The 22,705-nt window shown below is 55.1% G+C and overlaps 1 protein-coding gene across 1 annotated transcript; it reads right to left on the bottom strand.

Annotated features, from left to right (window-relative positions):
- Positions 1–1,405: 1,405 nt before the first annotated feature.
- On the bottom strand, positions 1,406–22,606 carry BAIAP2L2 (BAR/IMD domain containing adaptor protein 2 like 2). Its single transcript, XM_047786280.1, has 14 exons — positions 22,099–22,606; positions 20,744–20,819; positions 19,786–19,872; positions 19,335–19,396; positions 13,608–13,679; positions 13,281–13,397; positions 12,991–13,137; positions 4,925–5,077; positions 4,501–4,609; positions 4,108–4,333; positions 3,084–3,242; positions 2,554–2,761; positions 2,088–2,131; positions 1,406–1,896 (listed from the first exon to the last, which is right to left on the bottom strand). Exons 1-14 carry the CDS (start codon positions 22,147–22,149, stop codon positions 1,821–1,823), a joined length of 1,587 nt encoding a protein of 528 aa, XP_047642236.1. The 5' UTR covers positions 22,150–22,606; the 3' UTR covers positions 1,406–1,820.
- Positions 22,607–22,705: the final 99 nt, after the last annotated feature.

The following is a 22,705-nucleotide window of genomic DNA, read 5'->3' as shown; positions in this document are numbered from 1 at the left end:
CTGACTTGGGCAGCTCCCCTCCCCTGACTGAGCCTCAGTTTTCCCACCTGTAAAATGGGTGACTGATCAGCCCAGGCCAGCTGGGAATCTTGGGGGTTGGGGTAGTTAGAACCTCTGGCTCCACTGGACAGATGGGGACCTTTGAGGGGGCGCTGAGAGACCCTCTGCCCTTCAGACGCTTAGCAGCCCCCCAACCCCTTCACACTCCCAGAGCTCCACCCAGGGGTTCATGCAGCCACCCCAAGTGTCCCATAACAGACCGAGGTTGGGGGGGCTCCCTCACAGGCAAGATGGACCACGGGCAGGGCAGGAGCCTCCCTCCCTCTCACAAACCCTCTGTGCCAGGGCCTCCCGCCTGGAATTGGGCAATGCCAAGGGCCCCGTGGGTATCTGGGATTCTGCCCTTCTCCCACCAAGAACAAGTTCTGGCTTCTCCTGTGTCGCCCCTCACCACAGCTGAGGCCCTGGGCTTGAGGACGAGGGCAGTGGGTGGTCCCTGGCCGCCCTGGCCCCATGCTTACCTGAGCCGCCCTGTGGGTTGGGTGTCCAGCCTCACATCTCTTGAGGTCTGCAAGGAGGAGCCGCCTCACTGGCTCTCCCTTGAAAGCCTAGCCTGATGGGAGCGCAGCTGAAGACACCCAGGCTTCCTGCGGATCAGCTGCTGGGTCCTGCAAGCCTGGGGCTTAATGTTCCCCCACCCCCATCCCCTCTAAGAGGCTTTCACCTGGGAGGGGAGAAGGGACAGAGCAGCCACCATAGCACTGAGCCAGGTTGGGCCCCCTGGTGGGCTCCCTGTCCCAGGAGAGCTGGAGATAAGGGAGGTCCCTTCACCTCCTGGAGCCTCAGGGCAGAGGACATACAAAGTCCTGCCCTGGTCGGGGGGGGGGGGGGTCCTAGTGGTACAAGGGGCAGAGCCCTGCCCTGGAGGGACCCCAGGAGCCCTGATCGGTTCAGTTCCCTGCCCGCCCCACACTCCCAGGCCACATTCCAGGAGGGGCCTCTGCAGCTTTCTTCTGGTTAAGGCTAATCCAGGCCGGAGAGCCTGGGACTGAGGGGGCAGGGAGGGGACAGAACAAAGGGTGCTGTGTCCCAGGGTGCCAGAGAGTGACTTGCTGGTGGTCCCTGACCTCAGCTACTGCTGCCCCTCCCCCTCTGGAGAGGCCCCTGTTTCCCGGGGAACCCAGAGAAGAAATGAGCCTGGGTCAGAGGTGGGGACGTGCGGCTTGCGGGGGTTAGGGCAGACCTGAGGACTTAAAATGAGGGGCGTGAGGGGCTGGGAGAGAGTGAGGCCTCCCAGGGGACCGCCACTCTAGTGGGACCTCCTGACCTCCCTTCTCCAGGGGAGGTCTCCATCCCCAGCCTGTCCCACCCTGTCCCTCAAATCAGACTCCGCCAGTCCTGCCGCCACCGTCATATCTCACTTGCTTTATTTCTCACTGTTTACAAAAATTAAACAGGGGGACGTGTGCGGGGCAGGGGAGGGGGTGTGTAAGGGACTCCTCCCCACTGGGACACAGAAGGAGGAAAGAGGGTGGGGGACACGAGGTGGGCCCCCCAGGGAGAGTCTGGGGCTCCTTGGAGTGGGGAGAAATGGCTCTGTCCCCCAATTCCACCTGCTTTATTTGGAAGGCCCCAGACCCCAGGCCAGCGCCTTTGGAACTTCTCAGGCCGGGGCGTGGTTTGTGGAAGGGCAGCCACCCCCCGGATCGGGGCCCCAGCTTCTTGGATCCACTGCTGCTGCTTCTGCTGCCGCCAGCCCTGGGCAGCCCTTGGGCAGGTGTGCAGGAGACGACCTCAGACCCCTGGTGGAGGATGGCGCCTCAGCGGATAAGGGGCGCTGAGCGGTCGTTGGTGACAGTGGGACGCAGCTTTACGGTGGCGAAGGGGTTCGTGCCCCTGTGGGGAGAGAGGTGCGGGTGAGGAGGTCTGGGTTCACAGCTGCCTGCGGACCCAGGGAAGGCAGCTGGGCATCCGGGCCAGGTGTCCAACCCTACCTCCTGCCCCCATCGGGTCATCTCCCCCACACCTAATTGTCCCCCCGCCCCCGGCCCTCTGTTGCCCCCTCTGACCCTCGCTGGAGGACTCACCGAGGGAAGAGCTCTGGGGGTTGCTGCTCCCAGGACGTAAGTTTCTGCAGTGAGGATGGATGGAGGGCCAGGTTTAGGGGGGAAGAAGCAAGTGAGCCCCCACCCCTCCCACTCCCCATTCCAGCGGGGCAGAGGACTGGACCAGAGGCCCCCGCAGTGGCTTCTGGGAAATGAAGTCCAGCGTTCCGAAACCCAAAATGGGTTTTGGGTTTCAGACTTGAGGAGCCTCTGGGCCAGAGAAGCATCTCCCTGTGCTAACACCGCCCCACCCCCGGGGAGGCCTTTCCCAGTGTTCCCAGCAGGGCTCCCGGGCTCCCCCAGCAGAAGGCTTTCTCCCCATCCTCCGCCCCAGACTCGGAAGCCCATCCTGCCCCTCTGTGAACAGGCAGGGAAGGTTACCTGGTCTCCGGTCCCCCTGCCCACTGGACCACCCCAGGGGTGAGGGCGGGCTGGGGGAGGGGCTCACCTTGCCATCACTGGCCGCCCCCATGCTGCCCATGCTACCTCGGCGGCCACCAGGCAGGGGTGTAGGTACGGGGCTGGGGGTGTGGCTCGGGACCCCGCTGGGGGTTCGGGAGCAGGACTGGCCATCCCAGTACTCGGAGGGTGCTGTGGAGTTACCCGGCCGGTCCAGGAGGTCATCAAGGCTTTGGCTGCCCCGGAGCGGGTAGGACCTGATTCCAGAGAAAGGAGGAAAGCAGTTCAGGGGGCAGGCCCCGCTGCATCCGACCCCATCTGCTGCCCAGAGCATCCTACATCCTTCTCCCCTGCCCCTGGGTGAAAGGAGACTGCTGGCTTGAAGGCAGTCTTGAGACTCAGAGGCAGAGGAATGGACACAGTGACCTTCACATGTAGAGAGGTGGGGGCGCCCTTTTTCCAGGGGCCTAAGGGTGCTGGGCTCACTCAGGACAGCAGCTCACAGATGCCCTCCCTGGTGGGTGGGACCACCCCCCACTGGTGTCCCCACCCCTGCCCCACCTCTGACCACAGCGGTACCTGGAAGGCAGCGCATTCATAGGGCTCACGGGGTTCGTAGAGGCAACGGGGTTCACAGCGTTCATGGGCTTCATGGAGGTCACGGGGTTCAAAGGTTTCATGGGATTCATGGGCAGTTCTTCCAGAGGCTTCACATAGGCCTCGGGGAACCAGCCGCTCCTGGGGGGTGGAAGCAGAGGGTCCCATGAACAAAAGGCCCAACAACACTGGTGGTCAAAGTAACACCAGTAGGAGGAGGAGACGATTACTGGGCACTGCTGTGTGCCAGGCCTGCCTTGCAGGGTAACTCATTTCATCCTCTGAAGGAGGTCTTTCTCGACCTTCAAAGCCACCTGTCTAGCCTCAGGTCCCACCAGGGGCTGGGGCACCTTAGGAGGAATTGGAGATGCTGACTGTAAGAAGGTGAGCACACTCAGCCTGCAAGGTCCCGGGGCCGCCTCCTTCCTCGCCATTCCCTCCAGCAGAGCTTGGCTCTTTTTTTTTTTTTTTTTTTAAGGGCTGCACCCACGGCATATGGACGTTCCCGTGCCAGGGGGTCGAATTAGAGCTGCATCTGCAACCTACACCACAGCTGACGGCAATGCCAGATCCTTAACCCACTGAGCAAAGCCAGGGATGCATCCTCATGGATCCTAGTTGGGTTCATTACCACTAAGCCACGACGGGGGCTTGGCTGACTCTTTCAGGGTAGAGAGGAAGCTGCCTCCTCCCTCGGTGTAAGGCACACAGTAGGTGCTCAAGCCATAGGATTTCTGTGATGCTCCCACTTGTGAGAGAAGCTTCCCATTCCCCACCCTCTGCCACCCTCTCAAGGGTCCCCACCCTGAACTTAATGAACAGGCTCTTTCTGCCCTAGCTGAATGGATGCGGAAACGGGGGTGGGACGAGGAGGGGGAGAGTAAAGGGGGAGAGTTGTCCGAGGCCCCAAGGGCAGCCTCCGTCCTGGGAGACTCTGTCGGAGCTGGAACCCCGGGTCTGCCCACCCTCCTTGCAACCCACCCTGCGCCCCGAGGCTCCCACTCACGTGGATGAGCCCTCCAGCTTGCCATAGAGCCAGCCGTTCTGGGCCTCCGGCACCAGCACCTCCACCACGTCTCCGGCCGAGAAGCGCAGCAGCGTGTGGTTGGCACCCTCCGAGTGGGAGACCAGGGCGCGGACCCTCCGGGCGCCGCCGCCGCCGCCCCCGCCGCCCGGGCGCTCGCCAAAAGAGTTGGAGCGCGAGCGCTGGGTGCTGCTGCTGTAGAGCGAGGCTGCCGAAGGGCGGGAGAGCGGCGCGGCACGTGGGTGGGAAGTTCTCCCTCGCGTCTACCCTCGATCCCTCCTGCTGCAGCGCAACCTCGGTTCCTCTTTCCGGCCCTGGGTCCCCAGCCTGGGTCCCGGGCCCTCCCCCTGCGCTCCGGGGGCCAAGGGTACTCACAGGCGGACGGCGTCCGCGGCAGGGGCCTCGCCTCGGTGGGCTCGGGGCCGTAGGAGCCGGAGCCGTGCCGGCTGCGGGGGGAGCCGAACTCTCCCAGGGGCCGCTGGGGCTGCGGGGGGAGACGGGCAGGGGAGGGTGGGGCGGGGAGGGGCGGGGCCGCGGCGCCCTAGTCCCGCCCCCACCCCCAGTCCCAGGCGTCGGCGTAGGGGTTCTCGGGTCGCCGGCCGAGCCACCACGGGGGCGCCGAGGCCGCTCGGGGGCGGGAGGGCCGGCCGAGGGGCGCCGGGTAGCACGGGAGCCTCGGGGGGAGGAGGCCCCAGACCGAGGGCCTCAAGACCCAAGGCCCCGCGGAGGATCCCGGGGGCGGTGGGGGCGCGAACGGCGGCGGGGGCACGAAGGGCGGCGGGGCCGCCCAGGGCCTCACCATGTCCAGGCGGGTGGGCGTCAGGCGGCCCGAGGGGTAGGGCGGCCCCAGCACGGGGCCCAGCAGGCCCGGGGAGTGGGCACGCGACGGGCTGCGGCTGGCCTCCGACTGCTCCTTCCACAGCAGCACCCGGTTCTGGAGCATCCCCCGCGCCTGGCCGGATGGGGACGCAGGGGTCAGGCAGATCCGAGCAGCCCCTAGAATCCTAGACGCTCTAAAGTGGCACCCTAGACCTGGGAACTCCAGCCCTGTAAGCTGAGGATGACCGGAGTTTCTAGCTGGAAGCAACCAGTGAACGCTGTGGTCACTTTGGGTTCACCCACGGTCCAACCTTACCCCCTCTTTTGCCAAAGGCCCCTCCCTCGGTTTTCCGGGAGGAGCTTCCCTCACCCCTCTCTCAGTCTGCATGCTTTGAGCAGGGCTGAGCCACTGTCTGATACAGGGGCAGCGGTACAATCCAGGTCTGGCCACACTGGTTACTCCATTCTCCTGGCTACAGAGATGGAGTTAGGGATGGCTGGGCTCCTACTTGAAAACTGTGACGGAAGAACCCAACCCCAATATTTACCCTGGAATATTCTGGAATATATATATTCTTTCACCTCATGGGGTTTGCTAAGTAGAGAGAGTGAAGCCAACACTGGAAACTACAACTAAGCAACAGACAGTGGCAGACTTTGGATGACCTCTTGTGTGCTCCTGGATCCAACTGTACCTGAAACCCGTGAAGTTTCCAGTGACTAAAATAATAAATACCTTTTCTGCTTCAGCCAGTCTGAGTAGTTTTCTAAAAGAAGCACTGCAAATGGTTTTTCCAGTCTTTCCCTTTGGTCTATCTAAGCATTCCTTTTCTAGTACCCCCATGCATGGGCATCTAACTCTGCTTGAATACTTTCAAGGTCAGGAAACACCGACCACATGATCCACAACCACTTGGAGAGGGAGGGCTTTGAGTCTTAGATCTGCTGTGTGTATTACCAAGTTTTAAATTTTTTGTATTTTATGATGCTTTGACATCCTGGGGCCTCAGTAATTCTGAAAAGACTGACCCTCTCAGGGCTAGAGGATTCCTAGAGATAATAAATAGTTTGCCCCCAGCACACTGTTCACATGCAAACCAACCAATCCAAAACCCATATCGCCAACCTCTTCCATCTAACTCACACACCAAGCTGATATTTCCTCTGCCCTAAATCACCCGAGCCAGGTTCAAGATGACTAGAGACAACGCCTATAGCCCAGAGTCCACTGAAATTATTTAAACCATTCAGTCTTAAACTTGCTTAAACTTGCCTACACGGCTTTGCCAGTCCCTTCCCATGGAAACCATAAAGAAAGTTCTGGGTTGGGCTCTCCCCTGGCTCCTTCTGCCTCTTGACCAAATGCTGGTGCTACCCTCATGTGACCCTGCATGGCACGGTGTGACCATTTCTCTTGGGACCTGTGAGATGGAATAAAACTTCTTTCAGTGTCATTGACCTCTCCGTGTTGTCACTCAGGTCATCGCAGGGACAATCAGAACACTCTGCTCTCCAATCATAAACGTCTCTCCATTCAAACATCGGCTCCGTCAAGGCCAAGTTCAGGACTTTGACTTTAGGAATAATATAAGCTTCCTTTTTTGAGCATTTACTCTGTTCCAGGCCTGGTGTTAAAGGCTTTACTTGCATTATCCTATTTGATTCTCCCCAATAGTCCCAGGAAGTAGGTGCAACTATTATTTCTACTTTATAGAAGATGCTGCTGAGGGTCAGAGCAGTGAATGACTGGCTCAAGGTCTCACGTCCAGGAAGTAAGCAGCGGAGTGGCCTGTACCAGTTGATTCTGAAGAAGCCTCCTGGGATTGTACTTTTTTTTTTTTTTTGTCTTTTTGCTATTTCTTTGAGCCGCTCCTGCGGCATATGGAGGTTCCCAGGCTAGGGGTCCAATCGGAGCTGTAGCCACCGGCCTACGCCAGAGCCACAGCAACTCGGGATCCGAGCCACGTCTGCAACCTACACCACAGCTCACGGCAACGCCGGATCGTCAACCCACTGAGCAAGGGCAGGGACCAAACCCGCAACCTCATGGTTCCTAGTCAGATTCGTTAACCACTGCGCCACGACGGGAACTCCGGGATTGTACTTTTTGATCGTTTTTCCTTTCACTCTGCTGCAAATGTCATCGTGCTCTCAGGCAGCGACACCGAAAGGCTCAGAGCTGCAAGTCACAAGAACGACTCATCCAGCTGGTTACCAGGTGGATACCTCCTCTGGTCCCGTGCATCATTAATTAGCAAAACAGAGACAAAACTCCAGAGGCAGTAAGCACAGTGAGACCATTAGGTTTGGCTTACCATATTTTAAAAAAGAGTTTTTGTCCAGTTTGAGAGCACTGCCAGGGTGCTAGGGGGTTCTCGGAGGAATGGCCTCCACACGGAGTCCCAGCCTGGGTGGCAGTCAGCTTCGCTAGCTCCCCTCAGCCCTGTATTTCGGTGGTATAGCCAGTGGTTGGGGAAAACATCATACGGGAATTCAAAACCATGCAGGAGACCATGGGAGGATTCAGAAAAATATTTATGGAGTGAAAAGCCATTCTAAGGATGACGCAACCCCTAAGCTATCAAAAAAGGATACATTTGACTAAACAAAAATAATTTTTGGAGTTCCTGTCATGGCTCAGTGGATACTAATCTGACTAGTATCCATGAGGTGGCAGGTTCGATCCCTGGCATCGCTCAGTGGGTTAAGGATCTGGTGTTGCCTTGAGCTGTGGTGTAGGTCACAGATACAGCCGGGATCTGGCATTGCTGTGGTTGTGGCGTAGGCCGGCGGCTACAGCTCCAATTCAACCCATAGCGTGGGACCCTCCATATGCCTTAGGTGTGGCCCTAAAAAGACAAAAAAAATTATTTTTTGGCCATGTCTGTGGCATGTGCAAGTCCCTGGGTCAGCAATCGAACCCACATCACAGCTGTAACCAGAGCCACAGCATCAATGACACTGGATCCTCAACTCCCCGGGCCACGAGGGAACTCCAAAAGTAATTTTTTTTTTTAGGGCCACACCCAAGGCACATACAGCTTCCCAGGCTAGGGGTCGAATCAGAGCTACAGCTGCCAGCCTACGCCACAGCCATAGCAACTCGGGATCCGAGAGAGTCTGCAACCTAAACCACAGCTCATGGCAATGTTGGCTCCCCAATCCACTGAGCGAGGCCAGGGATTGAACCCTTATCCTCATGGATACTAGCTAGATTCATTTCCACTGCACCACAACGGGAACTCCCCAAAGAGAAAAATTTTTTAACATGTTAACACTTATGGTCAAAACACACATGAAAAGATGTGCAGCATCACTAATAATTAGGGAATTGCAAATCAAACTATAATGAGGTATCACTTCATACTAGTCAGAATGGCCATCATCAAAAAGCCTACAAACAATTAATGCTGGAAAGGGTGCAGAGCAAAGGGAACCCTCCTACACTCTTGATGGGAATGTAAACTGGTACAACTACTATGGAAAACAGTAAGGAGGTGCCTTAAAAAACTAAAAATAGAACTACTATAGATCCAGCAATCTCACTCCTGGACATCTATCTGGAGAAAACCATAATTGGAAAAGATACATGCACCCCAGTGTTCAGTGCAGCACTATTTGCAATAGCCAAGACATGGAAGCCACCTAAATGTCCATGAACAGATGAATGGATAAAGAAGATGTGGTACATATGTACAATGGAATAGTACTTAGGCATAAAAAAGAATGAAGTAATGCTATTTGCAATGACATGGATTGACCTAGAGATTACTATACTAAGTGAAGTCAGAGAAAGACAAACATCATATGGTATCACTTATATGTGGAATTTTTTTTTTTTTTTTTTTTTTTTGCTTTTTAGGGCTGCACTCGCGGCATATGGAGGTTCCCAGGCTATGGGTCGAATCGGAGCTGTAGCCACCAGCCTAGGCCACAGCTGCAGCAACACTAGATCCGAACTGCATCTGTGACCTACGCCACAGCTCACGGCAATGCCAGATCCTTAACCCATTGAGTGAGGCCAGGGATTGAACCTGCAACCTCATGGTTCCTAGTCGGATTCGCTTCCACTGCGCCACAACAGGAACTCCCTATATGTGGGATCTTTTAAAAAATGATACAAATGAACTCATTTACAAAACAGAAATAGACATAGACTTCAAAAGCAAACTTATGGTTACCCAAGGGGGAAGGTGGCATGGGAGGGATGGACTGGCAGTTCAGGACTGGCATATGCGCACTGTTGTATGTGGAAGGGATGGTTGACAGGGACCTGCTGTCTAGCACAGAGAACTCTACTCAACATTCCCGGCCCATCTATATGGGAAAAGAATCTGAAAGAGAATGGATATGCGTACGTCTAACTGAATCACTTTGCTGTACAAGAGAAATTATTACAACATTATGAATCAACTATACTTCAAGAAAACTTTTTTAAAAATGGAAAAAATGTCAAAACTTACAATAAGCAAGATCAAATGACAAATGCCAAACTGGGAAAATATTCTCAACTCATCCCCAAGAAAGGGCTAATTTCAGTAACATATACAGAGGTCCTACAGATGCATAAGCAAAATGGAGGAAAAGATTCTGGAAAGGAAATTGAATGGCTCTGAAACATGAAAAGATGTCAATCTCACAAGACAAGTGTAAAAACTACACTGAGATACCGTTTTTTACCTCCTCCCCCCACCCCCGCTTTTTAGGGCTGCACTCTCAGCATATGGAAGTTCCCTGGCTAGGGGTCAAATCAGAGCTATAGCTGCCAGCCTACACTGCAGCCAGAGCAATACCAGATCCGAGCCACATCTGTGACCTACACCACAGCTCACAGCAAAGCTGGATCCTTAACCCACTGAGCGGGGCCAGGAATCGAACACTCAACCTCGCGGACACTAGTCGGGTTCATTACCACTGAGCCACAACAGGAACTCCTCTTTTTTACCTTTCTGATTGGCAAAGATGAAAAAGGTTCCTCACACACTGTTGTCAAGGAAACACGGGAATCTCTGCTATTGCCGATGGAAGTGTGAATTGGTGCAAGCTGTGCTTATCTCCCTGGACTCTCCAGTCCCATTTCTCGAGACTTATCCTAGAGATACACTTGCACAACTTGCAAAACCCAGAGAAGCTGACGGTGAGGTAGACCACTCCATTCTCCTGTGCCCCTACATGTGCCAGCAACACTGCCTGAGCCCCTGCAATTCAACTCAACCCAGAGTGGGAACAGAACCACGAGGAGACAAAGGAAAGAAACGAGACATCCTAGAGGACCCAGTGGATAGTGAGGAGAACCCAGCAAACCACCCGGACAGCTGAGAGAAGGGGGTGACAAGCTTCATGGGAGTTGAAAAAGATACTTACTGCAGAAGAGCTTCTTACCCAGACAAAGCATGATATTTTTTTTGGGGGGGGGGTGCTGCTGTGGTGTGCAGCAGCTTGATGTGGGATCTCAGTTCCCAGACCAGGGATTGAACCTGGGATGCAGCAGTGAATACACTGAGTCCTAACCACTAGACCACCAGGGAACTCCCCAAGCACGATTGTCAGATTTAAAACTGAAAAATGAACTAGAGAGAGGACAGTTCTCTTGCAAACAGAATCAGTGGCCTGTAGGTCAAAGGGGGAGAAATATCTCAAAATACAGAGCAAGAATAAATGAATGGTGAGGGAGAAGGCAGTTATAAATGTGAAGGTTCAAATGACTGGAGTTCCAGGAGAAAAAGAAATGATGGCAAAGAGATAACAACTGAAGAAACAAGAAGAGGAAAGAGCTCCCCAGATCTGAGGAAAGATTTGAACCCGCAAGCTGAAGGGGCATCGACCCAGAGCTCAGTTAGGTGGTTCCCGGACAAGTTCCTGAGTTCCAAGGACACAAAGAAAATCTCCAAGCATCCACAGAGAAAGAGCCAGTTATTTCAAAGGGAAAGGAGACAGACCAGCACCTGACTTAGCATTGACAACACACAGCACTAGAAAACAGGGGCAAATCCTCTTGAACCACAAGAGAAAAAAGCCTGAAGCTCTGGAGTCCTTCGACCAGCCACTACACCCCTCACCAGTCAGGGTTAAAGTGAGACATTTGCAGAGATGCAAGGATTCAGACAGTGTATCTGCAGAAAATACTTATGCAAGTTCTCCAGCCACACCAATGAATCAAAACAGAAACGTCAAGATAGTGGGAGGTGAAAAGGATTGAAAATAGTGGTAAGCAGTGGATCCGATCATATGTGCAGTGAAATGTTCGTGGAGCATCGTGGAGCACCGGCGATGGTCATATATGTAATCTAAGCACAAATTCTTGAAATAGAAGGGCTATCCTGCCAAAAATGACTACTGAAGGTCTGGAACTAAAAAATCCCCAAGTTTCTTAGCAAAACCAAGAAGCAGGGGTTAGGAAGGAAGAGAGGAGGCGTAAAGACTTTGCAAGCCTCATCTTAGAGTACCAGGGAGGGCAGGAAGAGCCTCAAGGTCTCATATTATGGAGAGACGGGAGCCATGGACCAAGGCGGGGGGCGGTATTTTTTGAAAAAGATAATAGAAAAACATATGTGATTTTGAAGGTCACAGAGTGAGGCTATCTTGAGCTGAGATGAAAAGAACAGTAGAATTTCCGAATTAATACAGTGCAGATGGATGTGGAATTAATTAAACAAATCTCAACTAAAATTGGAGCAGGGACAGGCCCCTAGGGGGAGCTCTCATGCCCTGCCAGGCATCTTTGATTATTCCAAGGAGAAAGAGACGCAAGGCTTCATCTCCTACAGGAGGGTGTTGCCTACTTTACCATCCAGCAGCAGCGGACAATTTCTCCCTCCAACCCCCATCCCTGTGAGAGCCCAGCCAATCAGACTGCACCAGCTCAACCAATGAGAAACCTCCATATTTTGGACTTCCGGCTTCCTCCAATGGACTTTTTGGTTATTACAGCCCCGCCCCACTACCCTCTCTTCCCCATAAAAGGAAGCCCTCCAACCTTGTTCTCTGGATTTGCCCATGGTCTGAGACGGTTGACATATCCTGAATTGCAATTCCTTTGCCTTTTCCTGAATAAACTTGCTTTTGTTGGTAAAATAACTGGCTATTGTATTATTAAAGTTGACCGGGAAATATACAGTTAAGCTGACAAGAACAATAATGGGAGAAAAAGAGATGATAAAGTAAATATAGTTAATCAAGTTATTCAGAAAGAATAAAGAAGGTATATTAGTTATTACGTTAAACGAGAATGGACTGAATTCTTTTACTGGTAGACGCAGATTGTCAGACGGGTCAAAAATAAAAACTGAGCTGTATCTTTGTAACAGAAAACATTTAAAAGATACGAAAAGAGCAAGTAGGAAGCGCAATATTAATGTCAGATAATGCGCAATATTAATGTCAGATAATGTGGAATTAATGTCAGATAATATGGAATTAAAAAGATACGAAAAGAGCAAGTAGGAAGCGCAATATTAATGTCAGATAATGTGGAATTGAAGTGCTGTAAACCAACTATAATGGAGAAGATAAAAATCATTAAAAAAATCACACTGGATTATGAGCGATATTAAATAAATAAATCCAGTATTTACAGAGAAGGTATAATAGTCCAGGCACAAACGCCATAGCAGCTAAAGGCAGAAAGTGAAATCCATTAGAAACACGATTGTCTAGCGGATTGAACAAAGCAAGAGCATAGAAGATTTAAATAATATAAAATTAATAGACAATAATTGAGTAAACCTACGAGTTAATCATTTCGTGAATCGGGACTGTATGTAAAGAATGAAGAAGTAAATGGTTCACACTTAAATGAATAAATGCATGAGCTAGTTAATGAATGTGAGAATTAAAAAAATCATAGCTCAATAAATGAATGACTATCTGATGACACAAATAAACACAGAAACCAATTAAGAAAGAAATAGATGGAGAGAGAAAATAAATACCTACAGAGTGGAAGAAGGGAAAAGGGAGGCCGGGAGGGGCGTTCCTGGGCGCAGCCCCTAGAGGGCGCCATCAGCCCCCCCCTCCCCCGCCACCCCGTCCCCAGCCCCAGCTCACCCGGCCAAAAAACTGCAGGAAGGTGTTGGAAAGCAGCAGGTGCTTCTCGGCCAGGAAGCGATAGCGCCGCTTCTCTTCCAGTTCAGCTGCCCGCTGACTCTCAGACACGAAGGCCTGCATCTGTGCATGCAGCCGGTTCACGCTCTCCTGGAGGAAAGGGGATTCTGGCTGGAGGCAGAGGATGGGTCCCTCACCCCGCCTCCCGTCAGTGCCAGCTGTCTGAAGTCTCTCTCCTTCCTGAACCAGCTGCCTCCCTCTGGAGGCCTTCTCTGAGCGCCCAGCCCCTGCACCTTCATCTCCCGTGCGTTCTTGTCTCTCTTGCGCTCCATACGCCATAGCTCTGACATGCACTTCTCCAGGTTGGCGGCTCGGTGGCGGTACTCCATCTCGTAGTGCTGGCGGCTGTCCTTGGATGGGGTGAAGAGAGGACAAAGAGCTCAAGGCCCGCGGCCCATGGGCCAGAGGGCTGCATGGGGGCAGGGAGCTCAGCTGGGAATATATATAACCTGGGGCCACCTAATGCCCAGCGCTGGCATCAGTGTGCCCGTGCATCACATGGGGAGAGACGATTCTGCTAGTGATGGGCTTGGGGGGCCAGGATGAGTGGCCACACTCACTTTGATGAACTGCATGTCCAGCTTGGTGTTCTTCTCCATGTGCTGCAGCAGGTCTCCATGGAATGTCTGCACCTGTGTGGAGTGCAGGGTGGGGGTGATCAGGGCGGTACCATCATTCCCAGGCCCCGGTGTTCCTTGCATTGCCTGCTGCAATACACTGTTCACTGCATTCCTAACACCCAGGCACCTGCCCAGTCATTAGAGAAATGGGTATAATAAGAACACCGGGTTGCAGGGGGGATTAGTTAAACATACACAACACACCCTCCATAAATGTGTCGACATCTACTGGTTCTTACTCTCAGCCTGGAATTTCCCAGCAGTCTTTAATTACCAGCCTCCCTGCCCCCTCTGCCAGGAGGCCTTCCTGACTCCTCAGGCAGAGTCCATCGCTCTCTCATTTTGTTTCTGGAATGTGTACAATGTGGTTCTTCACTGTTCATTCCTCTGACCAAAAGACAGAATTTCTTGCCCAGCCCCCGGTCATAGCCCCTTTCTACGAGGAGGGGGCCGCTGTGGGGCACAAACCACATCTGCCCCACCTCTGTGTCCCGGGAACCGTGGGCAGGGCCTGTTGAGGCCTTCGCTGGGGTGGCAGGTCCCTGTGACAGATGAGAAGGGGGTGGCTGACCACCTGGGTGACCAGGAGGTCCAGGGAGGCTGCTGAGCCCAGGCTTGGAAGAGCTTTGTTCTACTAGCTCTGGTTCTGCCTCCAATTTGCCCTGTAACTTTGGGCGAGTTGCTGCCCCTCTCTGAGCCTCAGTTTCCCCATCTGTAAAAGTATGACTACATGCTAAGGTCCAGCCTTAGACCCCAAGGAGCTTTGATTCCAAGGGCCTCGGTGGTCAGCTGGCACGTTCCCCTGTGTCCCCTGTCAGTATTCCCCGGCTCACTCCGCATCGTTGGGGTCTTAGACCTAAATCTTCCAGCTGCCCTCTTTGCTTTCAGGTTCAGGCTGCACAGGAGCAAAGAGGAGCTCTCATTCCACTGCCACCCCTGGGGACCCTCCCACCTCTGCTCAGCTTCTCTGTCTGCACAGCCTTGGCAGCCCCTGCTCAAGGACCCTCAGTGGATCCTGCATCCTGCCTCAGGGGTCCCCATGCTATGCCGTGGGAGCTCCATCCCTCAGGAAAAGGAATGCTAGTCATCAGGAAAGAGCACTAAATGACAAAAGTTCAGAGTTTCCATTGCAGCGCAGTGGGTTAAAAATCTGATTGCAGTGGCTTGGATCGCTGTGGAGGTGTGGGTTCGATTCCCAGCCTGGTCCAATGGGTTAAAAGGATCCAGGGTTGCCACAGGTGCAGTGTAGGTCTCAGCTGTGGCTTGAATTCAATCCCTGGCCCTGGAATTTCCATGTGCCATGGGTGTGGCCATAAAAATATTATAAAAGTTTTAAATTGTAAGTTTTTCGTGCACAGCTGTTTCTGAAACCTTGCTAACTGCTGGTCTATAAGGGAGCTTGTGTGTGGCCTCCTCAGGACTGACCTGGCCTTAAAACCCTGAGTGTGGCTGCCAACGCGTGTGTGAGGGGAGGAGGGGGCGTGCGGGGCAGGGGGGACTGGTGATAGGAGCCACTCGGAGTCCCTAATTCTGCCCAGGGGGGCCCATTTCTGCTGGATCCAGGCAGTAAGGAAGTGAGCCTTCCAGACCTGCACCAGTGGGACGTCCAGTTCAGGATTTCTGCTTGAACACAAAACGTCTATCCCTGAAAATCCCCACATCCTGCAACATTGCCCAATATAAACAGCAGGGCTTATGGGAGATGTGGGGTTGGGGCTGCCCCTCAAAATCCAGGCTTGGCAACCAGAGTGCTAGTAGAAACAGCGGGTGGTGGAGTTCCCGTCGTGGCTCAGTGGTTAACGAATCCGACTAGGAACCATGAGGTTGTGGGTTCAATCCCTGGCCTTGCTCAGTGGGTTAAGGATCCGGCCTTGCTGTGAGCTGTGGTGTAGGTCGCAGACGTGGCTCGGATCCCGCATTTCTGTGGCTCTGGCATAGGCCAGTAGCTATAGCTCTGATTAAACACCTAGTCTGGGAAGCTCCATATGCCGTGGGAGCGGCCTTAGAAAAGGCAAAAAAAAAAAAAAGGAAAGAAAAAGAAAGGGGTGGAGGGGAATCAGTGGATTAAGAGAATCAAAGACATATTTAAAAAGAGAGAGACAGAGCAAGAGAAACTCTAGTGTCTAGGGACGTATGATGGGGTGATCAATTACGAAGAAACACAAGGCAGCGTTGGACCAGTGGTCACTTTTGGAGGAAGAGAGGGTCTATGGTTTGATGGGGGCACGTGACAAGGCTTCAGGGAGGCTGGCAAAGCTCTTAACCTGGGTGGGAGTTTCAAAGGTGGTTTGCCTTGGAGTTCCCGCTGTGGCACAGTGGGTTAAGAACCTGACTGCTGTGGCTGGGGTCGCTTGGAGGTGCGGGTTCCATCCCTGGTCAGGTGCAGCGGGTTAAAGGATCCGGCATTGCTGCAGCTGTGGCATGTGTCACAGCTGCAGCTCAGATTCAATCCCTGGCCAGGGATCTTCCACATGCCTCGGCTGCAGCCATAAAAAACAACAGCCACCACAAAGGTGGTTGGCTTATAATGATTCATCAGCAATTCATTAATATGGTGTTAGTTCACAATGAAAAAAGGTTTGGTTTTTAAAAATCAAACCTGAGTCAGATCCTGTCATTTCTTTTTTTGTTTGTTTGTTTTTTGTCTTTTCCAGGGCCACACCTGCAGGATATGGAGGTTCCCAGGCTAGGGGTCGAATCGAAGCTGTTGCCAGAGCCACAGCAACACGGGATCTGAGCCGGTCTGCGACCTACACCACAGCTCACGGCAACACTGGATCCTCAACCCACTGAGCAAGACCAGGGATCGAACTCACAACCTCATGGTTCCTAATCGGATTCGTTAACCACCGAGCCTCGACGGGAACTCCAAGATCCTATCGTTTCTTTATTCAACACACTGAGGCATGGCCGGCATCACCTTGGTGGCCGCAGGATCCAGGCCCTGTTAGCAGCTGGTCATCCCCGTGCTGGTCCTCGCTGCCTCCGCTCCGGCCACACGGGGCCTCAAGCCTTCCCACGTGCCGATCCCTCTGCCCAGAACACTCCTCCCGCAGATGCCTCCCTAGGAACTCCAAGGCAAACCACCTTTGAAACTCCCACCCGGGTTAAGAGCTTCGCCAGCCTCCCTGAAGGCTTTCCGTGTGCCCCCATCAAATCATAGACCCTGTCCCCACCCCACCTCCTTCAGGCCTCTTTGTCACCTTTTGGGACTATTTATCTGTTAAAAATTCCACCCCTGCAACACTTTCTCCCACGAGCCCTGCCCCGGCCGGCCCTTCCCCATTCTATTTTTCTCCTTAGCATATTTTGCATCTAACCTGTCATATATACACTCACATATCTGTCCTGGCTTTTCTTTTTCTTTTCTTTCTTTCTTTTTTTTTTTTTTAGGGCTGCACCTGCAGCTACCGGCCTATACCACTTCAATACCGAATCTGAGCCACATCTGCGACCTATGCCAGCCGCTCAGGGCAATGCTGGATCCTAACCCACTGAGTGAACTCAGGGATCAAACCCACACCCTCATGGATACGAAACTGCAGATGCACAACAGGAATTCCCATTTGTCTTGGTTTTTGTCTGACTCCCTCTTGGGGGTTGGGGCTACAGGGTTTTGCCTTCTGCAGCCCCAGTGCCCTCAGCAGTGCCTGGCACCTGGCAGCCTCTGGTGTGTTCAGCCCAGCATGGCTCTGGCCAAAGGCCTTGCCCTGTTGTTACAGCCAAGACACCAGTATCCAAAGAGGGCGGCTCTCCTTAAAGAGCAGGCCTGGGTGACATTCCCCCGTCCAGTCCAGGTGTGCCACAAATGACGTGGCGAGCCATCAAACACAAGGAGAGGAAGTCACAGGCTGCCAGTGTGACCTGAGCCCCAAAACTCTCCACCCAAGCCCCAGGAGATGGCATGGGCTTAACACTATGCCTTAAGGTGTCTTGGAGATGGGCCCAGGGCCATGGTTTTACGAGTGGAGGTGGAGGTATGTTTTGTTTCTGATGAAACTGTTCCCCGTTTCAACATGGTAATTAAACTGATGAGTATTTCACGGTGTCTCCAAAGAGCACCCGGACCTGCAGAGTTTTCTCATATAACACATTTGAGAAGCACACACTGTCATGATTAGTTGAAATTTCCTTGCGAACTTTCTAAGGCCCCTCTCTCCTGGCAGCACCCATCTCTCCCTATCTGCCCAGCTCCGGGTCTCCAGCTCCCGTCTGCAATGCCCACTTCTTTTTTATTTATTTAATTTTTTTTGTCTTTTTGCTATTTCTTGGGCCGCTCCCATGGCATATGGAGGTTCCCAGGCTAGGGGTCCAATTGGAGCTGTAGCCGACGGCCTACACCAGAGCCACAGCAACGCGGGATCTGAGCCGTGTCTGCAACCTACACCACAGCTCACGGCAACGCCGGATGGTTAACCCACTGAGCAAGGGCAGGGACTGAACCTGCAACCTCATGGTTCCCAGTCAGATTCGTTAACAACTGCGCCACGACGGGAACTCCTGCAATGCCCACTTCTGTGCATGCTCAGCCACAGCACCCTCTCCTCTCCTCCTGGCTCAGCTTTTCAAAGCTCCCTTTTCAAAGCTTAATTTTTCCTTCCATAGACAGTGAAGCCTTAATCGGTGCCAGGTCCCCGTCCCAGGTCTGGGAGCTACAGAAAGAAGACCACGTCCCAGCCTTGGCATGGCCCCCAGTCTGGGCAGGGATAGAGACAGGGGTAAATTCTACTTCTACTTATCATAGCTGAGGAATGCAGAGGGCTGCTTGCCCTTATTAACTCACTGAGTCCTCATGAGACTCTTACATGGCAGTTATTACGATTCTCTCCACTTGACAGACAGATAAACTGAGGCACAGAGAGGTTAAGTAGCTTGTCCAAGGTCACAAAGCCAGTAACTGGTGCATCTGAGCTTTGAACCCAGGTGCTCTGGTTTTCTTCACCACCACTTGCTAAGGACAGACAGAAACATCTGCTGGGGTTCCGAGGCGGGAGAGACTGAATTCGCCCAGGAGTCAGGGGAGGCTTCCTGGAGGAGGGGTGGCTGTGCTGGCCAGCAGGGGTGGGGGTGGGGCGTCCTCTGCTGAGAGAAGAGTGTGACAGCAGCCCTCGGTGACATCAGACTGTGTCTGCAGAGGGCAGCTCTTCAGGGAGGCTGGGCTGTGATTGGGGCATCAGGGAGGCTGCTGGCTCAGCAGGGCCTGGAATCCCTTAGTACGGAGCAGGGTTGGGTTCTGCGGGTGGAAGGGCTTTCTCCTGGGCATGACAAGGTCAGATGACTGGCTGCTCCCCAGGACAGTGGAGGGAGGGGTGGGAGAGGAAGGTTGGGGACAGGGGCCTGGGCCTGATGCACCTGGGCGACATCCTTTCTCTTCCTGGCTCCTCCGCTTACCCTGGAATCTTGGGCGAGTGGCTACAGCCCTGAGTCTCAGCTTCCTCCTCTGTCAAAGGGACATAGACATGGCACCTGCCTCCCAGGGTGCTGGAGCTTAACAAGATGGGCAGGTGACTGTACCCAGCAGAACCTGGCCCTGGCAGGGCCCCCAAAGGACAGCTGCTGTTGCCATCTCCCCAAAGCCCTCTCTGAGAAAGGGTGTGGAGGTGGGGTCCCCGTCCTCCGTGAAACGCAGCCCGCTCTCCCGAGTGACCCCTCCAGGCTGAGACTCACCACCACCTCCAGGTCAGAGTTCAGGTGCCGCTGCGTGTCCGACATCTGCACCAGGATCTCACCTGGAGGCACCAAGAGCAGCGGCCTTAGTGGGGGGCGGGGGAGGGATCTGCCAGAAGCTGCCAGAAGGGCTTGCCTCAAACTGGACTTGGGGACCAAAGTCCAGAGGTTTCCCGTCTGGTCCTGGGACTCTGGCTGGCAGCAGCTGTCACAGCCCTGGAGATGTCCTGCGGGGGACTGGGGGGAGGGGCACAGGCTCCCGAATGACACCGCAAGGCCTGTGCCTCTGGGGAGGGCTTCCTGGAAGAGGAAGCCTCTCTGGGACCTGAGAAGGGGGAAGGGCAGGCCCTGGGCCCAGACAACAGGGGGAGGCCTGGGGCGGAGGCGGGGCTCGAGGGCTGTCCCGCAGGCTCAGGAGGGTGGCCGAGAGGCAGGGGAAGGGGTGCCTCACCCAGAATCTGCGAGGTGGAACTCTGCAGGGCCTGCTCCCCGATCTTCTGGATGGCGTTGAAGTACACCTCGGCCGCCTCAGACAGAGCTGCAGGGAGAGCGGGACGCGTCCAGTCCCAGCCCCCTCCTCCGGGTGTCCCCCACCCGCAAGGCTGCCGCTTCCCATGAGAAGAGCGTGTGCAGGGGACACGGTGGGCTCTGGCACAGGCGTGTGTGAGAGGAAGGGGGCAGAGGCGGGGAGGCGGGGAGGGGGAGGGAGGAGAGGGAGGGGACGGGAGGGGAGGGGGCTCTCCCTGTGGGGGCGGGGCCTGGGGCAGCTGCACCCAGCACCCTGGCGCGGCTGTGTCTGTCGTGGGCGGGTCTGTGTGGCCCTCAGGAGGGCGTGGCCAGGTATGTCGTGCGGCCAGGTGTGTCCTACACCTGAGGCACAGGTGTAGAGACACGCGACGTGGGGGTGGGGATGGCGTGGGCTCAGATCGGTGGTGCGAGGACTTTGAAGTCCTAAAAGGGGAGGGGTTGGGTGACAGCTCAGGGTGTGCCCTGGCTTGTCCATCCCGCAGAGGGCTCACTGTCCTCTGCTGATTGGAGCTGGTGGCCGGGGATGGATGGAGGAGGAAGTTGGGAAGAGGGGGAGCGGGTGGCTGTCGGCAGAGAGAGTGAGCCAGGGGCTCAGCTGGAGGTGTGTGGATGGCAGGGCGGTGCGGGGGTCAGGGTGAAGCTGGTGGTGCAGGGGTGTGGCAATGGGCTCACCGTGCAGCATCGGGGGGGACATATCAAAGTGTGTGTAGCTGGGGTCCCGTGGGCCTGCAGGGCCTGGCCCTGGGTCTCTGGGAGCGCCCGGGGGTTCTCAGCCTCAGCATGAGGGTGAGTGAGGTGGGTGGGAGTGTGTGGGGGTGAGAGCGTCTGGTGCGGGGTGCCAAGACTATGGGTGGGGGCGCGGGTGGGGGTGGGGCACTCACCGTGGAAGGCCCGCAGGTAGTTGTTTCCCAGGTACACCAGGTTCTCCAGGGCGGGGTTGAACTGCTCCATGATACTCTGGAGTCCGAGGGTGGGGTGGGGGGGCGGGAGAGGAAGAAGGGATGACAGGCAGAGGCAAGTCACGTGGCCTCAGGATCAGGGTCCCCCTCCCCCCCCCCCCGTGAGACACCTGACTCAGGGGGAGCCCACCCAGCCTCCCAGAATCACCCAGAATCCTGGCTCGGCTACAAGGGCCTCAGAGGCCAGGATCCAGGCCAGGGTCCCTTTGGCTCCCTACCTGCCCAGCGGGAACTTGCACTTGGAAGGTTCTCCTGCTCCCACTGGCTCAAGCCTGTGGTCTGTCACCGTGCCCACCTGAGCATGGCTCAGCCTTGCCCCAGGTCCAGGCCTTGCTGCCATGCTGGACTGGGCTGCCAACAGCCACCTCAAGGGCAAGGGCAGAGCTTGGCCTCCTCAAAGAAGGGCCCACTGGGGGCAAGGCTGTGGCTGGGTCACTTGGGCCACCCTGGGCCTTGGCCAGCTGGAGAGAACCTTGGGTGGTGGGCTTAGACTTGGGTCTCTCTTCCTTTTTTGGCCGTGCCCGTGGCATGCAGAAGTTGCCAGACCAGCGATCAAACCTGCTCCATAGCAGTGACCTGAACTGCTGCAGTGACAACACCGGATCCTTAACCCACTGAGCCACAAGGGAACTCCAGACAGCTTAATTAATTATTTACCTAAGTAATTTTGGGCAGACTTGGGCCTTGATTCAAATCCCAGCAGCCCCACTTCCTCCCTGGGTGACTTTGAACAAGCTATTTAACCTCGCTGGCCTCAGTTTTCTAATCTATCAAATGGGGTGAATATGTTCTACCCGATAGGCGGGGTGTTCTGAGGTCCCAGGGGAAAGGTCCTGCACACAGGAGGTGCTCAATAAATGTCTCTGGAGATTGCAACCCCCCCTCTGGAGTGAGGGACCCAGAAACCAGAGAGAGAGAGAGAGACAAGGAGAGAGAGAGAGGAACTCCCCACTTCCGGCCCAGGTGGCTTTTCTGCCCCTGCCCCCAGCTAAGGCCACTCTGGGCCCGGCCCTGCTCTGTCCAGTGAGTGGGAGTTGGGGGCTTATGCTGCGTGTTATCTCAGCAGGCCTGTTGCTCACTGGATGAACTCCTGTTCTGGGAGCCTTCGGCTGGGGCGGGGGCGGCCAACTTCTCCCCGGGATCCCCACTTCCACACCCACCACGGCTCAGCCCAGCCTGGGTCTGAGCCTTCCTTCCTGTCCTCCAGAGCCAGCCGGCCTTCGAGCCCCGGGAGGTGGTGCTCCGGTGCCCTGGGCCCGGGCCACACGCACACTCACCTTGTAGATGGCCACGGTGGACCTGTAGAACTGGTCCATCTCGGGGGCCATGGATGGATGCGCCTGGACGCAGAGCAGGAGGCTGGTCGTGCTGGCAGGGCTGGGAGCGCTGGGGTCTGTCCTCTCCAATGCCCACGGCTCGGCGGGCAGTGAAGGAGGCTGCAGAGTGGGACCCGGAGATGGAGGGCCGGCCGAGGAGGAGGTGGCAGCTTAATTATTCACCAGCCAGGGATGTCAGAATGTGATCTGGGGCGTAACCAGACCCGGCAAGGAAGGCATCTTGTGACGCGGGCGGGTTCGTGTGACCTGCCCTTCAATTATTTACCCCTCTGAGCCTTGGACCCATGGGCATGTGTGGATGGCCACTCTCCTAGGCCATCTCCTCAAGGACAAGTCTTTCCCAGGCCGGCAGGGACCTCTGCCATCCCCCTTGCCTACACAGGGCAGTGCCCGCCCTACTGGACTCAAGCTGTGCCCTCCTGTAGCCCCAGCCCCGGCAGGGGGAACGCCCCCACAGCCCATTGCTGTTTTCAGGCTCCCTCCAACCTGAGCCCCTCAGACCTGCATCCCCAGGGTGAGGCTCCCACATCCGCTGCTGCCCGCCCAG

Source organism: Phacochoerus africanus, chromosome 7 (genome assembly GCF_016906955.1).
Source record: "Phacochoerus africanus isolate WHEZ1 chromosome 7, ROS_Pafr_v1, whole genome shotgun sequence".
NCBI classification, from domain to species: domain Eukaryota; kingdom Metazoa; phylum Chordata; class Mammalia; order Artiodactyla; family Suidae; genus Phacochoerus; species Phacochoerus africanus.
Note: the sequence above shows the minus strand (reverse complement) of the source record. Positions and strands in the feature narration are given on the sequence as shown.

Bases quoted from the DNA above. Each gene is read 5' to 3' on its own strand.
- BAIAP2L2 (XM_047786280.1), bottom strand. From the start codon at position 22,149: ATGGCCCCCGAGATGGACCAGTTCTACAGGTCCACCGTGGCCATCTAC. The intron at 13,680-19,334 runs GTGAGTCTCAGC...CACTCCACACAG, and splicing joins ACTCTGACCTGGAGGTGGTG to GTGCAGACATTCCATGGAGA. The intron at 13,398-13,607 runs GTGAGTGTGGCC...ACCCCATCCAAG, and splicing joins TGGACATGCAGTTCATCAAA to GACAGCCGCCAGCACTACGA.